The sequence below is a fragment of the Lactuca serriola genome, chromosome 7, assembly GCF_051521515.1.
Source record: "Lactuca serriola cultivar US96UC23 chromosome 7, Lser_US96UC23_V15, whole genome shotgun sequence".
Lineage (NCBI taxonomy): Eukaryota > Viridiplantae > Streptophyta > Magnoliopsida > Asterales > Asteraceae > Lactuca > Lactuca serriola.
Window position 1 is genome coordinate 192,976,398 of NC_136414.1, and position 20,777 is coordinate 192,997,174.

A 20,777-nucleotide genomic window follows, 5' to 3' on the forward strand; every position below is an offset into this window, starting at 1 on the left:
TGCTCCCACTAGCTTCAACATGTATTCATAAACATCTTAACTTTCAGAAAACAATACTTATTGAATTTCTTAAGTTCATGTTTCTAATACTTAGTGCTTTCATAATCCTTTATCAATGCTTCTTGAACTTATACACCTTTGCCTTCGATAGTTCATATGTGTGTCTAAACAATTAAGACTAATTGTCAAACCTCACAATTCAAATTATGGAAAGGGATGCCGTAACCATAATCGAATTTGAGAATGCAATTTTACAATCACTATCTTCTTAAAATCTCTCTTAGTGAAAACATTTCTTCACAATCATTTTCATGAAGGAGGAAATCTTATGACACTTAGATTTGAGCGGTGTATGTGTTCTTATCCATGTGAATTTGTCAAAACTAAAGTTTACGACAAATTCAAACTCTTATGGATCAAACTTTCTTGATCTCGATTTCTTGCCTTTATGGTAGCACAGCTGCCCACCATGTCTTCCAAGTAGTTAAGCAGTTAACCCTTTCCTATCAATGTACCTTTCATTGATTAAGGTGCTTTGCCATTTATGCGTTCAAAATGAGAACTCATAGAACTCACATGCATAATTAACTCGATTGGATTGGCACAGAATCAAAATAATGTCAACACGATAGGTTGTAAACCTCAACTCGTGTGCTAGTGATGATCAATAAGGTTTATTTGATTTGTTCTTGAAACCTTTCAAGACCATTAAGACTCCCACTGACTCCTTGACATATACGATTCTCTTGTCAAAACATTTCTTGACAAACAAATATTCAAGAGTTAGTGTAGCTTTTATCAAAACTCTTCATAAATTGGTCCTAATTGGTCTTTGTCTTATCCAAGACATCACAACTTTCCACATTTGATGAATGTTTCAAACCTTCTTAAGACTTTTCACTCAATGTCACAATCTTAACTTTAAGACTTGTTATTGGAACGAAATATGATTAACTTATTGATTTAACCATTTCTTCAATTCTTTGATTCCTCTTCTTGGACATACAATTGTACTAAGACTCACTTAGAGGATCAATTGAGATATGGTTCTTAATCATTAAGACCTATCATAAAGCATAAAAGGTACTCTCCCTTCATCTTATAATGGAGAAACTTTTATCTCTCTGCCTACTTGATTCTTGTTATTCGTTCTACTATTGATTTAAACTTTTTCAATCAATTCAGAATTACACTTAATCTTATAAGTATAATCATATTTACTAAACCTTTAGTAAATCATGACGAATATCTTGTTACTATTATGGTGGACTTTGATCAACACACAACATTGTGTGCTCGATCTCTTAGTCCTTCACTTGACACCTTGTCAACGAATTAGTCTAATTTCCATATATGAAATTTCTCATTCATCGTGCATCCACGTTGCATGATTCCAAGTTTCTGTCCAATTGAAACTTGGGTGATGAGAAACTCTCCCTATTTGGTAAATTCTCGACTTTCCATAATATAATAAGAAATAAATCCATTTGTTGTAGAAGTATGCAAACACCAATTTTCATAACGATTTCATTGCAAGGAAATAAACAAATAAATAAATAAGTCAAACGAAAATTTATTTTATTTATAAAAGCAGCGGAAAACATATGTCCTTACAATGCAAAATCCATTGAAAACTATGTATTTCAAAAGAAAATTTTCTAACAACTCTATCATAACTATCTAAGATCAAAATCTAATCTTCAAGTCCATGCGATCAAGATCCATTCCTTGTGATTAGATTCATCTTGCTCTTTCACCAAGCTTCATTTCTTTTCACCGATCCTGTAAAACATTCAAATGCAATCTTATTACATTATGTATTAAGAATTAATGAATAGGAACTTAATGGAGTTAGATAGTGGATTTTACCTGAAGCGCAGCCATACTCTTTGACTCTCCCATCTTCTGGACTCTTCAGGCTCTTTGGGCAGACTTGTATCCAACGCCCTTTCTTTTGGCAGCAAACGCAGGTTGGTTCTCCTAGAACGTCCTCGGAAGTATGGTCGGTTGACTCTCCCAACAAATACGCTCCATTGCTTCGCCAAATCATTTCTGATTCAGCAGCAATGAGCATGTAAGTTAGGTCAATGAGGTCGTCGTCATGATTCATCATATAATACTTTCTTTTGAACTCATTATATGATTCTGGAAGTGACTGCAAAACCCAATTCACAGCCAAACCATTCGGGAATGACACACCCAACATTATCAACCTATCAATGTGTGATTTCATTCCTAGAACGTGGGCACACACGGGTTTACCATCTTCATGTTTCATTTCCAATAGGGCTTTAGTGATATTGAACCTTTCAATTCTTCGATCTTGTGGGTTAGGGAGAACAATAGGAGGAGGAGGAGGAAGTGAAGCATGATTTCTCGTTCCTCGATTGAATCGTGGAATACCATCTTCATGTGGAATGCTTGTTCCACGGGATTTGGGAAGACCATAGTTGTCGAACTTTGACATCTACAAAACGGGAGAAAAACAAATTCAAGTTAGTTGATTGATTGAGTCCTTAGTAAATCACCCAAATGAAATACTAAGGCTAGGACCCAACACAATATTCTACAACCTAGAAAAGGGATGTCGTAATCTAGTTGCAGAATATTTGAAGGTAAGTGAATGACGATTCACTAATTTCCACCATGAAAAACGAAAAAGAAATTTAAGTTTTAAATCTATGAAAACTCCTAGATCCTTTGAGATTCATTGAACTTTCAATGGCATGTTTAAATCTCGATATGCCCCTCTAGTTTGTGACTGGGATGCCGAGGATCACAAAGCGGGTGTGAATAACCATGCAAACTACATGGTGCCCTCACATGTTACAGTCACATATTCGATGTGCCGGTAAACCACACACGCTCCACCGAACTATGACAAACATTGAGTCACCCTTTGCTACCTTTGCTTAGACCCATTTAGTGTGCCGGTTAACCACACACGCTCCACTAACGTCTTCGCAAGGGCACAAAGTGTAATTTCATGGAATTGCATCAATTCACTTTTGCCTAAGTAACTAAGATTGGGAATTTTATGACAACATTAAGTTACTTTAGTAATTCATTATACTTATAATGGAAGGTTTCGTCCTATCCTACCCGTTCGGCTAACGACCCTCCACTAGTCAAGAGTGCGGTGGGTAAGAGTGGATACCCATTCAATCGCCATTTTATAGGCAATTTCCTTAAACACCCCTTATAGACTAACTTCGTGAATGAGGCCTACTAACGGTAAGACTGACTTTTACTCATACATATATATAATGTTAGACTTTTAATGTTATATATATAGTATAGGGTGTATTTTATACTTTTAAAATATTAGGTGGTCTAATTTAACAATTATACTTTTAATTCAATTAAATTGTAGACCTTAAATTTTATGGATTTATTAAACCTCTTTTAATTATACACCTTAATTAATTAATAAAACCATAAGGGTGTGATTTGAACTTTTTCAAAACAATACTAGAGTTTTAGAATTTAACATTCCTAATTAAACTTTTAATCAACTTTTAAATTCCAAAACTTGAGGGCAAGTTTTGAAACATTTCAACACATTAGGGTTTAGAATTTAAATATACATCAAAATTAAACTATTTAATCAAAATTTAAATTCCAAAACTTGAGGGCAAGTTTTGAAACCTTTTTCAAAACATTAGGGTTTTAACTATTTAAATTTCAAAACAACAAAACTTTTGGGTTCAAATTTAAACTATAAAACCTAAAGGGAAAATATGAAACTTTTCATAACAACAAGGATCAAATAACAAATAATCTAAATTAACAATTAATCACATAATTATCCATATTTGATTTATTTAATGATTTCTTGCAAAACAATTTATCAATTTAGTCAAAATAATTAATCAATTATCACATAAGGAAACAATTATCTTATTAATTGATAAATATCTTCAATTAGATCAAGAATATAGTCAAACATATTATAAAATCGGATTAATATTGATCTAACATGATAAGGTAACTATCCATAAGCAAAAACAGCAAGAAATCCCGAAGCACCCTCCTTCTGACGAGTTGACTCGTCGAGTCAGCCTTGGACTCGTCGAGTCTGCATGGACTCGGCGAGTTCAGCCATGGACTCGGCGAGTCCAGCCTCCAGAATCCAAAAAATCGAATTTTTCAAACATGTTAAGCATCAATACAATAGAAACCAAGCTAGGCTCTGATACCACTGATGGGTTTTGGTCATAAGACATCCTATGTGCTCATACAAACCCTAATGCTTGGATCTAGGTTTCTCTATTGTACATGCTTTGAATCCAAAACTATAAACCCTAATTCTAGCATACAAGTAATCATATTAGATATTAGAATAAGTTTATAATGTTACCTTGATTGTTATGTAGCAATAACAATCCCAATTCCTCCTTGAATTGACTTTGGAAGGCTTAGAGTCACAAGTGTCACTCCTCTAATGGTTCACAAACACCATAAGCAAAAGGATGAAGAGGAGAGAGGATGGAGGCTGCCCAAAAACGTGTGAAACCCTAGAAGGTCGCTTGTCCATGTTTTTGAGGCATAAGGGGTCTTTATATAGTAAGGCTATTAGGGTTATCTAACAAGGAAACCCTAATTTGGTTGCTTAAGCCCTAAGCAACCCATGGAGCCCTTTTCTTAAAGCCTTGGACGACTTCATATGGGCTTCCCCCATAGAATTTGTCCACCTTATAATAAAAGGCAATCCATGGCCCTAATTGCAATTATCTTATAATTACAATTCCAGTCCCTTAAGTTTAATTAATCTCTTTTAGTCACAAAACTGATTACCAATTAATTATTGACTAATATTAATTAAACAATATGATTTCTCCTTTAATATATTATTCTCATAATATATTAATAAATCATATTTAATCCTTTCTCTCCATAATTCATCCTATCAAGTTGCTTTGGTGAAGGCAACCCAAAAGGACCATGCACCCTCGGGTCAAGTACATACCAAAATAGTTATGGACTTAGACACTAATCCAACAGTTAGTGCCTCACAAAAACCGTGGTATAAAAACAGATCTACTTGTTAAAATGTTACGTTTGTTCTTGTACATAAAAGTGACTTCTTGAAATTCATGTTTCTAGTACATAAGAGTTAGAAATTTGTTCGTAAAACTATACCTATTATAGTTTTCTAAAAGTATGTCTCGTTTGTTTAGAAATACCTAGAAAAGGAATCATTTGCTATGAAAGCATAGATTTTTGGTGTAGAGTCTAAGATAGAAAAGTATATAAATAATCTAAGAAAAGTTTAGTTTATACATGCATTACAACAAACTTATATTTCAAAAGATAGAATGCTATTTTAACATATGTTATATATATATATATATATATATATATATATATATATGAAAGTTCCTTAAAAGTTTGTAAATCGCATGTGATTTGGATATATAGCAGCATATAAAAGAGTTCTTTATGTAACACACGATAATACTCGTGTGTTTTACTTGTAATCCCCCCCTTGAAAGCATATAAAAGAATTTATAGAATATTTAAAAGGTAAATTAAGGGGTATGAACTCACTTGAAAGTTTGAAGATAGCGAGGTGGAAAACCGGGCAGAGTTTTGTCTCGGGAAACGGATTTTTCTCGGGATTCTCGAGAATCTCGGGAGTAAAATCGACCCTCGGGACTTGAGCAAAAAGACCAGAGCTTCGGGTTTGAACGGGCACAGAAAACGAGGCAAGATTGTGAGAGAAAGGAGAGAAATGAGCATTTTTCTCGGAAGCCCTCGCATTCTATTTATAGGAGGGTCTGAGAAGCCTCGTACGCTCGTACGCAGCGCGTACGCGTATGTCATGCATGATCGAAGCCTCGACTGCCTCGGCTTCGGATGGGACGGATCAGTCTGTCGGGTCGGATGGGACGGCGGGTCGGACGGGTCGGGCGGGTCGGACGGGTCGGGCGGGTCGGACGGGTCGGTAGCCTCGCATAGGGCGACGTGGACGATCCGAGGCCAAGTCTCTCGGGTACGCAGCGCGTACCTCAGATGAGGACGCTGACTCCTCTTCGGATAATGCTTGAATTTTGAATTAAATAAACATATAATTTATTTAATAAACTTCAAAAATTCATATCTTCTTCATACGAACTCCGTTTTCGACGGTCTTTATATCCACGCGTAGGTGAGACTACGCTCTACAACTTTCGTTTAGACTCCGTTGGCAAATTCCGAAATTATTTTTATTATTCATTTTATAACTCATTGTGTTTAAGGAATTTCTTTAAAAATTCATAACTTCTTTATCTGATGTCGGTTTTTGCCAGACTTTTCACCGCTGAAATACCATTGTCGAGACCTTCGATTCTCGTTTAGGTCATTCCGGCCAAAAGTCACTCGATCTCCGATTCGAGTTTTCAGCTGTCTGTTGCTAAGCTGAACTTGGAAAAATCATAACTTCAATATACGAAGTCGGATTTGGGCGTTCTTTTTACGTACGATCATGGTTTTAAAGACATTTAAATATAAAAGGAATTTAAATAGAACTATTTGGACATTTTATTATGAAAGTTAATTTTATTAACTCAAAAGTGGTTACAATACTTGACCTTTTAGGTCATTACATAGAGTTGAAATATCGGGTTGTCACATTGCGGGTCGCGCATAGCCATCAAAAAGGTTATGCTGACTGACGAAGATCGGATCCTGAGTTTCAGGTAGGGGATTTTGTGTTGCTAAAAGTGTCACCCTGGAAGTGGATTATCAGGTTTCGGAAGAGGGGCAAGCTGGGGGCTCGGTATATAGGCCCGTTCAGGATCACGACCTGGGTGGGCATGTGGCATATCGCATGGATCTTCCAAAGGAGCTTAGCCAGATTCACAACACCTTCCACGTGTCTCAGCTTCGAAAGTGTGTCACTGACGAGTCTGTAGTCATCTCGTTGGACGATATTCAGGTGGATGGGAACCTGAACTACATCGAGAGGCCGGTTTCCATCTTAGATAGGAAGACAAAGGGTCTTCGGAACAATGAGGTGAAGCTGGTAAAGGTACAATGGCAGCATCGAAGAGGCTCCGAATGGAATTTAGAGTCGGAGGAGGAGATGCGAGAGCATTATCCTAATCTATTCGCAGCTACGGACTTCGAGGACGAAGTCTAGTTCAAGTTAGGAAGAGCTGTAACACTCCAAATCAGGTACACCTTTGAAACCCTTGAAAATGAATTAATGGACAAAATGGTCCCTCTCGTACGCTTAGCGTACTATGAAAGAAGGACCGTGAAGGAGCCTTGCGTACGCGGGGCGTATGTAAGGGTACATCAGACGTACGCAACAGAGGGCCAAAACCCTAAATCTCAAACTTGAACCCTATTTAAACACCTTTTAGCCTCTTGGACCAAATCATATCAGTCTCTTTAGCCTCATTTCGTCCACCTACAACTAAGATATTGTGTGAGAGGGTTTTGAGCTTAAGGAGTGGGTTTTTGTGGCCATTTTAGAGTTCATTCAAAGAAAGGGGAATTGCTAAGCAATCTTGGGGTGGTTTGGTGCTTCAACAATCTGCATTTAGGTCACTTTGCAAAGCATCAGGAGGTATAAAGCTTGGGGTTTTCTAGTTTTGTCCCTTTGGTTGATTTTGGACCTCCTCTTGTGAGTTAAGCAACTCCAGAGGATGGAAATGATAGAGTTTAGGTCCCTTGGTCCTTTTGCAACATAAAAATGGAGTCTTGGTGGATGTTTTGACCTCATGCATGGGTTAAGAACCTTAGAAAGATCTTAATGGGGGTGTTGGGAACATATGAGGCATGTAAAGGCATAAAGTTGCCAACTTTATGCCCTAGGTCGTCTTAATGAGCTTAGATCTGACTTTTGGGCATGTGGGAATCGAGTATTAAGAACTTAATGGAAAAAGTGTTTAATCTGTTAGTATGATGGGCATAACCCAGTGTACGCAGCACGTAAGTCCTTAAGCCCCAGTACGCTACGCGTACCAGGGTGGTACGCTAAGCGTACGCATCTCAGATGGGCTTGAATCTGTTTTGGGCCTTGAGTTGTTGGGCCTCATTTAGTTATTGGACTTGGTTGCATTCTGAGAATAGTGGGCCATTTTATCTATTTTGGGCCATTAGAGTTATGTTAGGGCCATACTGGGCCAAGAGGCCCATTAATGATTTTGGGCATGGACTTCGGGCGCATTAACAAAGAAAGGACATTTGGGCCTTTTTGGAAGGACTTGGGGTTTGGGTTTCCCTTTGATTATATGATGTCCTAACATGGATTAATTTTATGGCTCAGCACGGGAGGTTACGAACAGTTAGGAGAGCAGTTTTCGAATTCTCCGGACAGAGTTGAGTCTCCTCACCATACCAATGGGTCTAACGCACCAAGGCCGACCCATTTCTTGATATGTAGTGTCCTAGCTGAAATTGTATTATTTGGCATGATAGTTGGTATGAGTTAGGAAATATGCTAGTAGTATGTGTGGTATGTTTGTATGGAAGAACATGGGAGAGCCTATGACACTTGGATGTAAGACCATTTGGAGAGCCCATGGCTTTCCTGTCAAAGACCATCGGAGAGTGTCGCACCCCAAAACCGGAATGGTGGAAACGTTCGGGGGTGGAGGACGGCAGGTTTAGTATCACAAGACATGCATCATAGTAATCAAAGTAATAAACAACCATTTCATTAGAAAGAAAGTGTTTACAAAGTATGTGGTTCACATAACATAGCCTAATAGGTAAATAACAAAACAAGACTTGAAGCTATAAATATCCATCTTCTGAATCCCAGTGCGCGTACCTGTCTACTGGTCTCTTAAGAATACATGTTATTTTGAAAGCATAAATCAGCATTTAAGCTGGTGAGTTCATAAGATTTTAGTGATGTAACAAGTTGTAAGAAAATTGAAGTAAGTTGTAAGTTCTGTTTAGAAAAGTTCGACTGTTCCTCCAGAAAATCCTATATTTCCTGCTTTGATGAACGATAAGTAAAAATGACTCTACAATTCTTTCTATGAGTACTAAATGGATACAAGTTATATAAAACCCAAAGTAAAAAAACAATCAGTTGTGTGTATATGCCCTAACCCCACAACCAAACAAGGAACAGAAAAAGAGGCGGAAGGCACACATCTCATTGTTTGTTAGATCTTCGTTGTATATAACCCTGGTGTATTCGCTTCGTACTCACGGAGTTAACGGTAATAGTTCCTTTATATTTGATGAAAATATTCTTTAAGAAAACCCTTATATCTTTTAGTAAAAATGGTAACCACAGTGGCTCCTTCTATAATCACTTAGTTTATACTAGTTATATATAATCTAATATCGAATAGATAGTTAATTGAGTGAATCTACCCTAAGCCCACAACCAAACAAAGAACAGGAAATGAGGAGGAAAACACACATCCAACTACCTATCGGGTATTAATTATATATAACCCTGATGTATAAACTAAGGTATTATAGAGTTAGCCACCAAAGGTCCTTTAAGTTTATACTGGTTTAATATAATGGATTAAACCCTTTATTGGTAAGTTTCTAGTTTTGTATATCAAATGTTCTAATTGAAAAGTATGTTTTGTACTAGAAAACTGTGCATTGAATTAGTGTCCTATGACCTGGCCCATACCTGGTACTCCTTACGATTACTTGGTGTATACGGAATATATATATATATATATATATATATATATATATATATATATATATATAGCTAAGATCGAATAGATAGTAGGTTGGGTGAATCTGCTCTAAGCCCACAACCAAACAAGGAACAAGAAATAAAACGAAGAACACACATCCTATTACCTGTCGGATTCGAGTAATATATATATATATATATATATATATATCCCTGATGTATACACTAAGGAATCATAAAGTTAGCATTATAGGGCCCCTTTCTACTGAATATACTAGACTCGACTATTCTGTTTTTTGTTTCTAATATGTAAGTTTTCCCTATTTTATAACTATCTTAACTCAAAAATAGTTTGCATTAACTTTCAAGTGGAACTGTCACAATATGAAAGTAATGGGAAAATGTAAGTACCCAGTTGTCTTTTGAATTGACATCCTAACATACTGATTACATTAAAGCATGTTTGTTTTATTAAGGTCATAATGTGATGGATAGTACCCATACTATACGCTCTCCCTGCAAGAGTTTATGGGGACCAAACATGACTTCTGCAAACAAATTGCTAGGCCGCGTAAATTCACATTAAAGTTATATGATCATGTATAACCAATTTACTATCACCTTTTGTTTAGAACAATGAGTTAGTGATTATCGGTATAGTTAGATCCTGTATTGTTCTCCTGCTATAGCATTAATTATGTTCTTTCTGTTATAGTATCTTAGTATGTTCCTTCTGTTATCATGTATTGTATCTTCCTCCCTGTTTCTCTTTATAGTATGATCTAGTATCTACTATGAACTGAACCCTAAACTATACCTACTATAGTTTACTAGCATGTTTACTTGAACTGTTATTGAAAAGGCTCATTTATCTACTAAGTTATGATTGTACTTTAAAAACGGAGTTTTATTATCTATAAAGTAACATAAGTTAAAGAGAGTTTTTGAAATGTTTTGATCACTTATAAAAGACATAAGTAATCTTTTGAAAGGTGTTTATAACAAACATTTACATAATTATCATTGTGTTCAACTTGTATCCCTTCCCTTAAAAGCATTTAAAACAGTTTAAAAGATTGATTATAGGGGTATGAACTCACCTTATGTGGGTGATTCAAACGAATATACACGTAAGGATGAGAAGTTCCACGAATGAAGTCCTGAGACACAAACGAATCCTAAATGACATATATTGGCATGAATATAGTGTTTAGAAGCAACCACATGCAAGAAAACACCTTTAGGGACTAGGAAACACTTGGACCAAGTATTAGAATCACATGTGATTCATCTAAGGAGAGTGTACGGCCACTAAATGGAGTGTGCGTCCACGGAGTGTATGGACGTACCTTCATGGTAACAAGTGCACAAAATGGTCTTCTAATGATAGGGATGTTTGTGGGATAATTTCTAATCAAGTGTTGAAACTAGGATTGCACTTTGGAGGCCCTTTAGGGGTGTTTTGAGGGGTGTACGGCCACACATGAGTGTAAGGCCGTACACTCCTTATGATCTTGAGTTTTGGTCGTTTTTAAGGTGTTAATCAAGTGATCATTGCGTGTACTAAGCATATGGAAAGAGTACTTACGATTTGGAGGCTCAAAAGGGTTCACAATCACCAAGAACAAGTGTGTGTCCTTGGTGTTCTTGGTGAAATGGATGAAGATTTGAAGATCTAGTCAAAAGATGATTTCTATTGATAAAATCAAAGGGGTTACTAGGTGAAGAAGGATAACATCAAATCATAACGGAAGAAAGGCTTACATTCTTGAAGATTGGGTGAAAAGCTTGATGATAGTTGAGAGAAAACTCGAGTTCTTGACTTGGAAAATGAGGGAATGGCTTCGTAATGAAAGGATAACACTCTTATGGAGGGGGTGCACGGCCAACATGGGTGTACGGCTGGACACACATGTGTACGGCCGCACACTCATGTGTATGGCGGTACACTCCCTCTAATGGAGTGTTCGGCTTGTTTACGACACGAAGAACTTTAGCTGATATTTCCTTGAACCCAATGCTTGAATGTACTGAGCTTTGAACCTTAAAACAGACTCTAAACAAGGCTAAAAGGTAGCAGAAACGAGTCTGACACACAGTTGAATTGAATGGCTGAAATGACAAGGCAATAATTTTCGGGTTGTCACATCATCCCCCGTTAGAAGGAATTTCGTCCCGAAATTAGCTTTCTTAGCAGTACTACTGGGGTTGTGCTCCTCTGCTTGGCAGAATACCTACTCGTAGACCTGGCAACTTTGCCTTAGTGTTCATGATCGGATTCATACCTGGTCCATCTATCATTACCTCGTGTATACAAATCGTATACAATCAAGATTAGTTATACGGTCGGATGTGCAACTCTGCCCTAGGTCCACAACCAAACAAGGAATAGGAGATAGCGCGGAAACACACACACTAAATATGTGTAATCCTAATCATATACCACCCTCACGTATACACTGAATAGTGATAGGTGGGCTGTATTCGTCCTTAGCCTGTGTACTCGAACTTGGTCTGCTGGGTGAATGGTATTTCGGAAGGTTCTGATGAACCTACGGCGGCAAGGCTTTGGAAGGCAAAGTACTCTTCGCATGAGTACTTCGGGGTTCTAGAATACGAGAGACAAAATTAAGGTCTGGGTCAGACTGTCGTTACGAATGACGATGGTTTTGTGAATTTGATGGTTAAGGCGATAGAAACATATGAACTTAGTATGGTGAGGAGCACGCCAACTCATGAAGAATGATAGCAATGGACTCTTTACTGAACAAAAGTTTGGCCGATTTGAAAGAAACGTTTGTTATACGATGATGTACTCCTTGTGTGCTCGACAATGTACTTTTTGTAAACGTTCTAGTGCTTTCTGATTTCTCCTTGATGTTAACACTTCTACGTATCGTAACGCAATGATCGAGTACATACTGTGAAAGTTCTTTGATAACTAGTGTCGATACTTTATACTACGATCCTCCTCGGTACCACTATGATCGCCTGTCATATACAAGTTATGAATAATTAAGATGAATAAGACAATCGACTGAGTAACGCTGCCTTAAATCTACAACCAAACAAGGAACATGAATTAAGGCGGAATCACTCACCCTAAGTCTGCAAAATCTTAGCTATGCACAACCCTGATGTACATGCTAAGCCATCATAGCTTCTCTGAACGGATCTTTTAGTTCTCTTGAATAGTGTGACTTATTCCGATAAGTGAGTTAGTATAATTACTTTTAAGTGTTTTCCCCAAGTTTTAATATTATATAAATATAAATTAATTTTTAAAGTAATTCATAGATTGAAGACGTACCGCTGCTCGCTGACGACTCCGGGGTTGATTCTCCTGCGATGATCATCAGAATTCGTCCATCCGCTCCTGAGTTCTTTGTTATCGGGCAGTCCCTCTGGTAGTGTCTAGTCTCACCACAGCCATAGCAGGCTTCATTTTCTTCAGCTCCGGGGACTTGGGAGATCGGTTGAGCCGGTGCCCTGCAGAAACGGACTGTGTCTCCCTTCCTATGGCAGTTCAGACACTGCATTTTTCGGCATACTCCAGTGTGGTGATAGTTTCACTTTCCACACTTTGGGAGGGTTCCAGCATATCGACTGGCAGGTGTTGGAGTAGCAAGTGTTGTGGCGGCGTAAATCGTACTCGCTTGTTGCTCCTGTGGGGTTTCCTGTGTTGTTCACTTCTTCTTTCTCTTGTTCCCTGACTTTCGTTTATAGTCCTCTCCCCTTGATGGCTCGGGAACGGGGACTTCTACACCAAGGCGGACTCCATGGTCAATGAGTCGCTGTGCCAGGCATTTGGCACTATCGAATGTGGTTGGGTTAGAAGACAGCACAAATCCTTGGATCGGGGCAGTTAGACCCCTATGTATCTTTCTATCTTCTTGCTCTCCGGGGTAACCATCCCGGGGGATAGTGCCGCTAGGTCGCTGAACCTGTCAGTGTAGGCCACTATGTCTGAGTTCCCATAGTTCTTGTTCCAGCTTTTGAACTTCGCCCAACGGGCAGTATTCTTCCAGCATTAACTCTTTTAGGTTCTCCCAACCTATTGAGTTAGCCACTGATAAGGTATGTGACTTAACATGGTTGTTCCACCATGTCAGGGCTCTGTTGGAGAAGGTACAGGCAGCAAACTTTACTTTGCTCCCTTCTGGGCACGAACAGATTTCGAAGACCAAATCTGTTTTCTCGAACCATCGCATCAGAGCGATGACTCCACCATTTCCATTAAAGGAATTGGGTTTGCAGTTCATGAAGTCCTTGTACGAACACTCCCTTTGGTGTCCGTAGGAATCTCTGGGGTTGGCTAAGTGGGTACTACAACCAGATCCTAAGGTACCACTTTTGTCGAAGTGAGCTAGAGCAGTCGCCACTACAGAGGATATCGTTGCCTGGAGAGCAGCAAGATCGAATTGTGGCAAAGGTAGTGGCGGTTGAGTTGGAGTTATCAGGGTAGTGTGTCTGTTTGATCTGAGAGGAGGCATCTTTGCTAAAAGAATACAAAGATGAGATGGAGTAAGTCTATAGTAGTGGATATAAGCCAAAATCTAAAAAACAAGGTTATCCTAGTTTTGAGTGTATCTGGTCCTGACTTCCATAGGGTTCTGGAAACAATTCATAAAAGAGTCTATACCAAATAAACTTTATGAATAAGAAATGGCTCTCCTCGAATGAATATTTGTGACCTGAATAACTGTTACCAGTTGCATGAAAGAAAGTAATCCTAAAACATAGTGTGAGCAGTGTTTCCACTAACTCATTAAGTTAACCATGATTGTTATTTATTAGTATGATGCATAAGACGTTTTAGTTTCTCTGGCTGATCACTTCTCTGGAAACTTCTCATGAACCTGCTCTTGTTCCTCCTTGACTCTTCTGTTGACTACTATGAGGAAGTGGTTGTATCTATCTAGGTTTGTCGTGCGAGAATGGAAGTGTCTAAAGAATCTATGAGATTTAAGTGAAACATTATGGGGTGATCCTTATAGAGTCCCCCTATAATTTCACAATGTATACGAGTTGTATATAATTTAAGATTAAATAGACCTTCGAATAAGTGATCCTACTCCAAAACCACAACCAAACAAGGAACATGTAGTGAAGCATAGATCACAAATTCTAAGTCTATAAAATCTCAATTATATAAAACCTTGGAAGTATACACTCCAAAATTATAGACCTATCTGTAAGGGTCTCTTAAGTTATCACATAAGTTATTTATATAGTGCCTAAAATACTCCTATAGTATTTTAATGTAATGTACTTGATATGTTTTAAACTTGTTATCATTTTATAGTATCATAAAATACTCCTATAGTATCTTATCCTTATGTTCTGATCTAGAATTCCCTTGAATAGAGTTAGGTAAGTTTTAAGACTGTTGCAACACCACATCACTCCCAAACACATGTTGGTCACATATCGAATGAATATAGTTGATCAGTCTATATTGATCCTAGGTATGATTAAATTAACTGTCCAGGTTTGACCGCAGTGTTCAATCTTTAAATACTTCTATTATGTCCTTGTGATAATTGTTCTAGTATGTATATATGTATAAGCACGTATGTCTACTTTTATAAGGTATTGTTATATATTTAAAATATATTATTATTCAGAGCACTTAAGCCCCATTGTATATATAGTTGTATATCTTTTATCGGTTGATATACTTAGTTCACTATAAACAATGCTTGGATACCAATCTGTCACACCCCAAAACCGGAACGGCGGAAACGTTTGGGGGTGGAGGACGTCATGTTTAGTATCACAAGACATGAATCATATTAATCAAAGTAATAAACACGGCGGAAACGTTCGGGGGTGGAGGACGTCATGTTGTAAGTTCTGTTTAGAAAAGTTCGCCTGTTCCTCCAGAAAATCCTATATTTCCTGCTTTGATGAACGATAAGTAAAAATGACTCTACAATTCTTTCTATGAGTACTAAATGAATACAAGTTATATAAAACCCAAAGTAAAAAAAAACAATCATTTGTGTGTATCTGCCCTAAGCCCACAACCAAACAAGGAACAGAAAAAGAGGCGGAAGGCACACATCTCATTGTTTGTTAGATCTTCGTTGTAAATAACCCTGGTGTATTCGCTTCGTACTCACGGAGTTAACTGTAATAGTTCCTTTATATTTTATGAAAATATTCTTTAAGAAAACCCTTATTTCTTTTAGTGAAAATTGTAACCACAGTAGTTCCTTCTATAATCACTTAGTTTATACTAGTTATATATAATCTAATATCGAATAGATAGTTAATTGAGTGAATCTACCCTAAGCCCACAACCAAACAAGGAACAGGAAATGAGGAGGAAAACACACATCCAACTACCTATCGGGTATTAATTATATATAACCCTGATGTATAAACTAAGGTATTATAGAGTTAGCCACCAAAGGTCCTTTAAGTTTATACTGGTTTAATATAATGGATTAAACCCTTTACTGGTAAGTTTTTAGTTTTGTATATCAAATGTTCTAATTGAAAAGTATGTTTTGTACTAGAAAACTGTGCATTGAATTAGTGTCCTATGACCTGGACTATACCTGGTACTCCTTATGATTACTTGGTGTATACGGAATATATATATAAAGCTAAGATCGAATAGATAGTAGGCTAGGTGAATCTGCTCTAAGCCCACAACCAAACAAGGAACAGGAAATGAAGCGGAGAGCACACATCCTACTACCTGTCGGATCCGAGTAATATATATATATATATATATATATATATATATATATATATATATCCCTGACGTATACACTAAGGAATCATAAAGTTAGCATTATAGGCCCCCTTTCTACTGAATGTACTAGACTCGACTGTTCTATTTGTCATTTGTAAAATGTAAATTTTCCCTATTTTATAATTATCTTAACTCGAAAATAGTTTGCATTAACCTTCAAGTGGAACTATCACAATATGAAAGTAATGGGAAAATGTAAGTACCCAGTTGTCTTTTGAATTGACATCCTGACGTACTGATTACCTTAAAGCATGTTTGTTTTATTAAGGTCATAATGTGATGGATAGTACCCATACTATACGCTCTCCCTGCAAGAATTTCTGGGGACCAAACACGACTTCCGCAAACAAATTGCTAGGCCGCGTAAATTCACATTAAAGTTGTATGATCATGTATACCCAATTTACTATCACCTTTTGTTTAGAACAATGAGTTAGTGATTATTGGTATAGTTAGATCCAGTATTGTTCTCCTGCTATAGCATTTAGTATGTTCTTTCTGTTATAGTATATTAGTATGTTCCTTCTGTTATCATGTACTGTATCTTCCTCCCAATTTCTCTTTATAGTATGATCTAGTATCTACTATGAACTGAACCCTAAACTATACCTACTATAGTTTACTAGCATGTTTACTTGAACTATTATTGAAAAGGCTCATTTATCTACTAAGTTATGATTGTACTTTAAAAACGGAGTTTTATTAACTATAAAGTGACATAAGTTAAAGAGAGTTTTTGAAATGTTTAGATCACTTATAAAAGACATAAGTAATCTTTTGAAAGGTGTTTATAACTAACATTTACATAATTATCATTGTGTTCAACTTGTATCCCTTCCCTTAAAAGCATTTAAAACCGTTTAAAAGATTGATTATAGTGGTATGAACTCACCTTATGTGGGTGATTCAAACGAATATGCGCATAAGGATGAGAAGTTCCACGAATGAAGTCCTGAAACACAAACGAGGCCTAAATGACATATAATGGAATATATTGACATGAATATAGTGTTTAGAAGCAACCACATGCAAGAAAACACCTTTAGGGACTAGGAAACACTTGGACCAAGTGTTAGAATCACATGTGATTCATCTAAGGAGAGTGTACGACCACTAAATGGAATGTGCGGACATGGGTGTATGCCCATGGAGTGTACGGTCATACACTCATGGTAACAAGTGCACAAAATGGTCTTCTAATGATAAGGATGCTTGTGGGATAATTGCTCATCAAGTGTTGAAGCTAGGATTGCACTTTGGAGGCCCTTTAGGGGTGTTTTGAGGGGTGTACAGCCACACATGAGTGTACGGCCTTACACTCCTTATGATCTTGAGTTTTGGTCGTTTTTAAGGTGTTAATCAAGTGATCCTAGCGTGTACTAAGCATACGGAAAGAGTACTTACGATTTGGAGGCTCAAAAGGGTTCAGAATCACCAAGAATAAGTGTGTGTTCTTGGTGAAATGGATGAAGATTTGAAGATCTAGTCAAAAGATGATTTCCATGGATGAAATCAAAGGGGGTTACTAGGTGAAGAAGGATAACATCAAATCATAACAGAAGAAAGGCTTACATTCTTGAAGATCGGGTGAAAAGCTTGATGATAGTTGAGAGAAAACTCGAGTTCTTGACTTGGAAACTGAGGGAATGGCTTAGAAATGAAAGGATAACACTCTTATGGAGGGGGTGTATGGCCAACATAGGTATACGGTCGCACACACATGTGTATGGCCGCATACTCATGTGTACGGCCGTACACTCCCTTTAATGGAGTATTCGGCTTGATTTCGACGCGAAGAACTTTAGCTGATATTTTCCTAAACCCAATGCTTGAATGTAATGAGCTTTGAACCTTTAAACAGACTCTAAACAAGGCTAAAAGGTAGCAGAAACGAGTCTGACACACGGTTGAATTGAATGGCTGAACTTACAAGGCAATGATTTTCGGGTTGTCACAGAGAGCCCATGACACTTAGGTGTAAGACCATGTAAGGAGCCCATAGCATCCTGGAGTAAGACCCCGGTCCCCGGGGACAAGCCCACGACCTCCTTATCTTTTGTATGCATCGCTTATGTGATATGTATAGTTGTTTTAGCTAGTATGATATGTGGTATGTGGTTTGTGTGTGGGCATGCTCTGGGGAACTCACTAAGCTTTCAGCTTACGGATTTGTTTCAAGTACATCTGAGCCAAATGGCAAGGGCAAGACGTGATGGCGCGGCGTGCACACACACACACACACTCTCTCTCTCTCTCACCAATATGATATGGGACATTATGATGTTTTTAAATAAAGTTGTAATGAATGTGGATTTGAAAACAGCTGTTTTGAATTTCATGGTTTATGCAAATGTGTTTGATTAATTAAAAATGAAAATTTTCTTTAAAAAGTTGGATCGTTACATTTCATGGTAACAAATCATTCATGTATAATCAACCCCTGGAACAAGTCATTAAGCTAGTTGATCATATCATGGGCACCAAGATGGACTCGTGACACTTGCATTACAAACAACTAATAACAATCATAGAGGAAAAACATTTTAGCTCCTGAAGACTAGGGGAGGGGTTATGACCTAAAATAAAGCCTATTTATTGTTGTTGCACCTTAAAGTGACAATCATTCATAACAAAAAACACTTTCTTTATTTTTATCTAGAACCCAAACCAAAACACACACCTTTTGTGTTTTTTTATTTTGTTCTCGACAAAGTTTAAGTTACATTTTGGAAAATAAAAATACATTACTCTTATAGCAATAAAACCATAATACGGTACCGTAATAAATATAAATAGTGTTGTTGAAGGCTTGAAGTGCACTTGGGTGATACAATTCTCACTTGTAATGACATGTTGTAATTCCTGAGGCCCTCTTTTGCAATTTCGCCCATTGTGAAATTGTTTTGTTTTCTAAGTTGTAACGAAAAAACCAAATTGACACGTGATATGCACAAAAGGGTATTTTAGTAAAAAGCCATGCCGGCCTTTAAAAACTCCGTATTGCCATTCCTAACTCGCCCTAAACTAAACCCCCCTTTGATCATCATCGCTTCCATATCTCTCTCAACAGAAATGGCGATTATACGGCAGAAGCACACACTACTTCTTCTACTACTATGTGTTATTCTTCCCTTTTCTCGATCGAAATCGGAACCGGAATCAGTAACGGAATCCTCCATTCACGATCTCCTCAAAAGCAAGGGCCTACCGGTTGGCCTGTTCCCGAAAGAAGTAGAATCCTTCACTCTTTACGACACAGGGCTCCTTGAAGTGTTCCTGAGAGGACCTTGTTTAACGAAATTCGATACCATGGCTTTCTACGAGAGCACTGTGAGAGCTAACCTTACTTACAGAAGCCTTACCGGCGTTGAAGGTCTCTCGCAGGAAGAGCTTTTCCTCTGGTTGCCGGTGAAAGATATCATCGTCGACGATCCGAAATCTGGGCTGATATTATTCGACATTGGCGTCGCTCATAAGCAGCTGTCTCTCTCACTCTTTGAAGATCCTCCTGATTGCAAATCCGAAGGTAGATCTGTTGATTTTTTATAATGTTAGTCTTTGTTTAGAGCAGGTTTCGATTTTTATTTTCAATTCAATTTCGTTGAAAATTCTCTGTTCTATGTTCTCATTGATTTTGCATTTACATTTTTTTTTTCGTCTACTACATTCAATAACAGTTTTTGAGAATTATTGTTTAAATTGATGATAATGACGATGATTTCTATTTGTTATTATTTACTCTTTTGTGTGTATTAAATAGCTAATTTTGCGGAGAATTTGATGCAGATTTTTTGAATTTGAAGAAGAAATCTAGAAAGGAGATAGGATTTGATGCTCAAATATAGTAGAAGATTTGGCTTCCAAATTTAACAACCTTTTACCCCTTCTATCACTCATTCCTTTTTCGTTTTTTCTTTTAATTTTATTTTCATTGCTGATTTATTAGGTTTAATTTCCCAAAAAAAAAAATTGTTCATTAGGTAGGATGGTGATTGTACCAATGTAAATTTTGAATTCTTAATTCTCTAATCATCACTAATCTCTTTTTTGTTTTCACTTTAATCAGTTTATGATTGAATAAGTTAATTAATTTGTTTACTTGATTGATGCCAGCAAGTACTTGATTGGGACACACAGACTTCACGGGTGTCTTTTGAATCATAGTGGGGACATGCTACTTTTCTAGGGTTTATGCACTGGTTTTGTGGCTTTATACACTGCTTCAAATTGCAATTATTACAAATAAAATATATATTAACAAATAGTTTGTGTCAATCGAGTAAAAACAAATTTTGAAACCTTGGAAAGCAAATATTTTAATTGAAATTTGATAAAATACTTAAATTTTTCAACTATTGGTAGTTCCAAATCACTTGGTTTGTCTTGATATGCTTAGTGGAC

At 37.2% G+C, this 20,777-nt stretch overlaps 1 protein-coding gene across 1 annotated transcript; it reads left to right on the forward strand.

Annotated features, from left to right (window-relative positions):
• The first annotated feature begins 19,385 nt into the window (after positions 1-19,385).
• On the forward strand, positions 19,386-20,432 carry LOC145064789 (uncharacterized). Its single transcript, XM_079012162.1, has 2 exons — positions 19,386-19,902; positions 20,163-20,432. Exons 1-2 carry the CDS (start codon positions 19,449-19,451, stop codon positions 20,219-20,221), a joined length of 513 nt encoding a protein of 170 aa, XP_078868288.1. The 5' UTR covers positions 19,386-19,448; the 3' UTR covers positions 20,222-20,432.
• Positions 20,433-20,777: the final 345 nt, after the last annotated feature.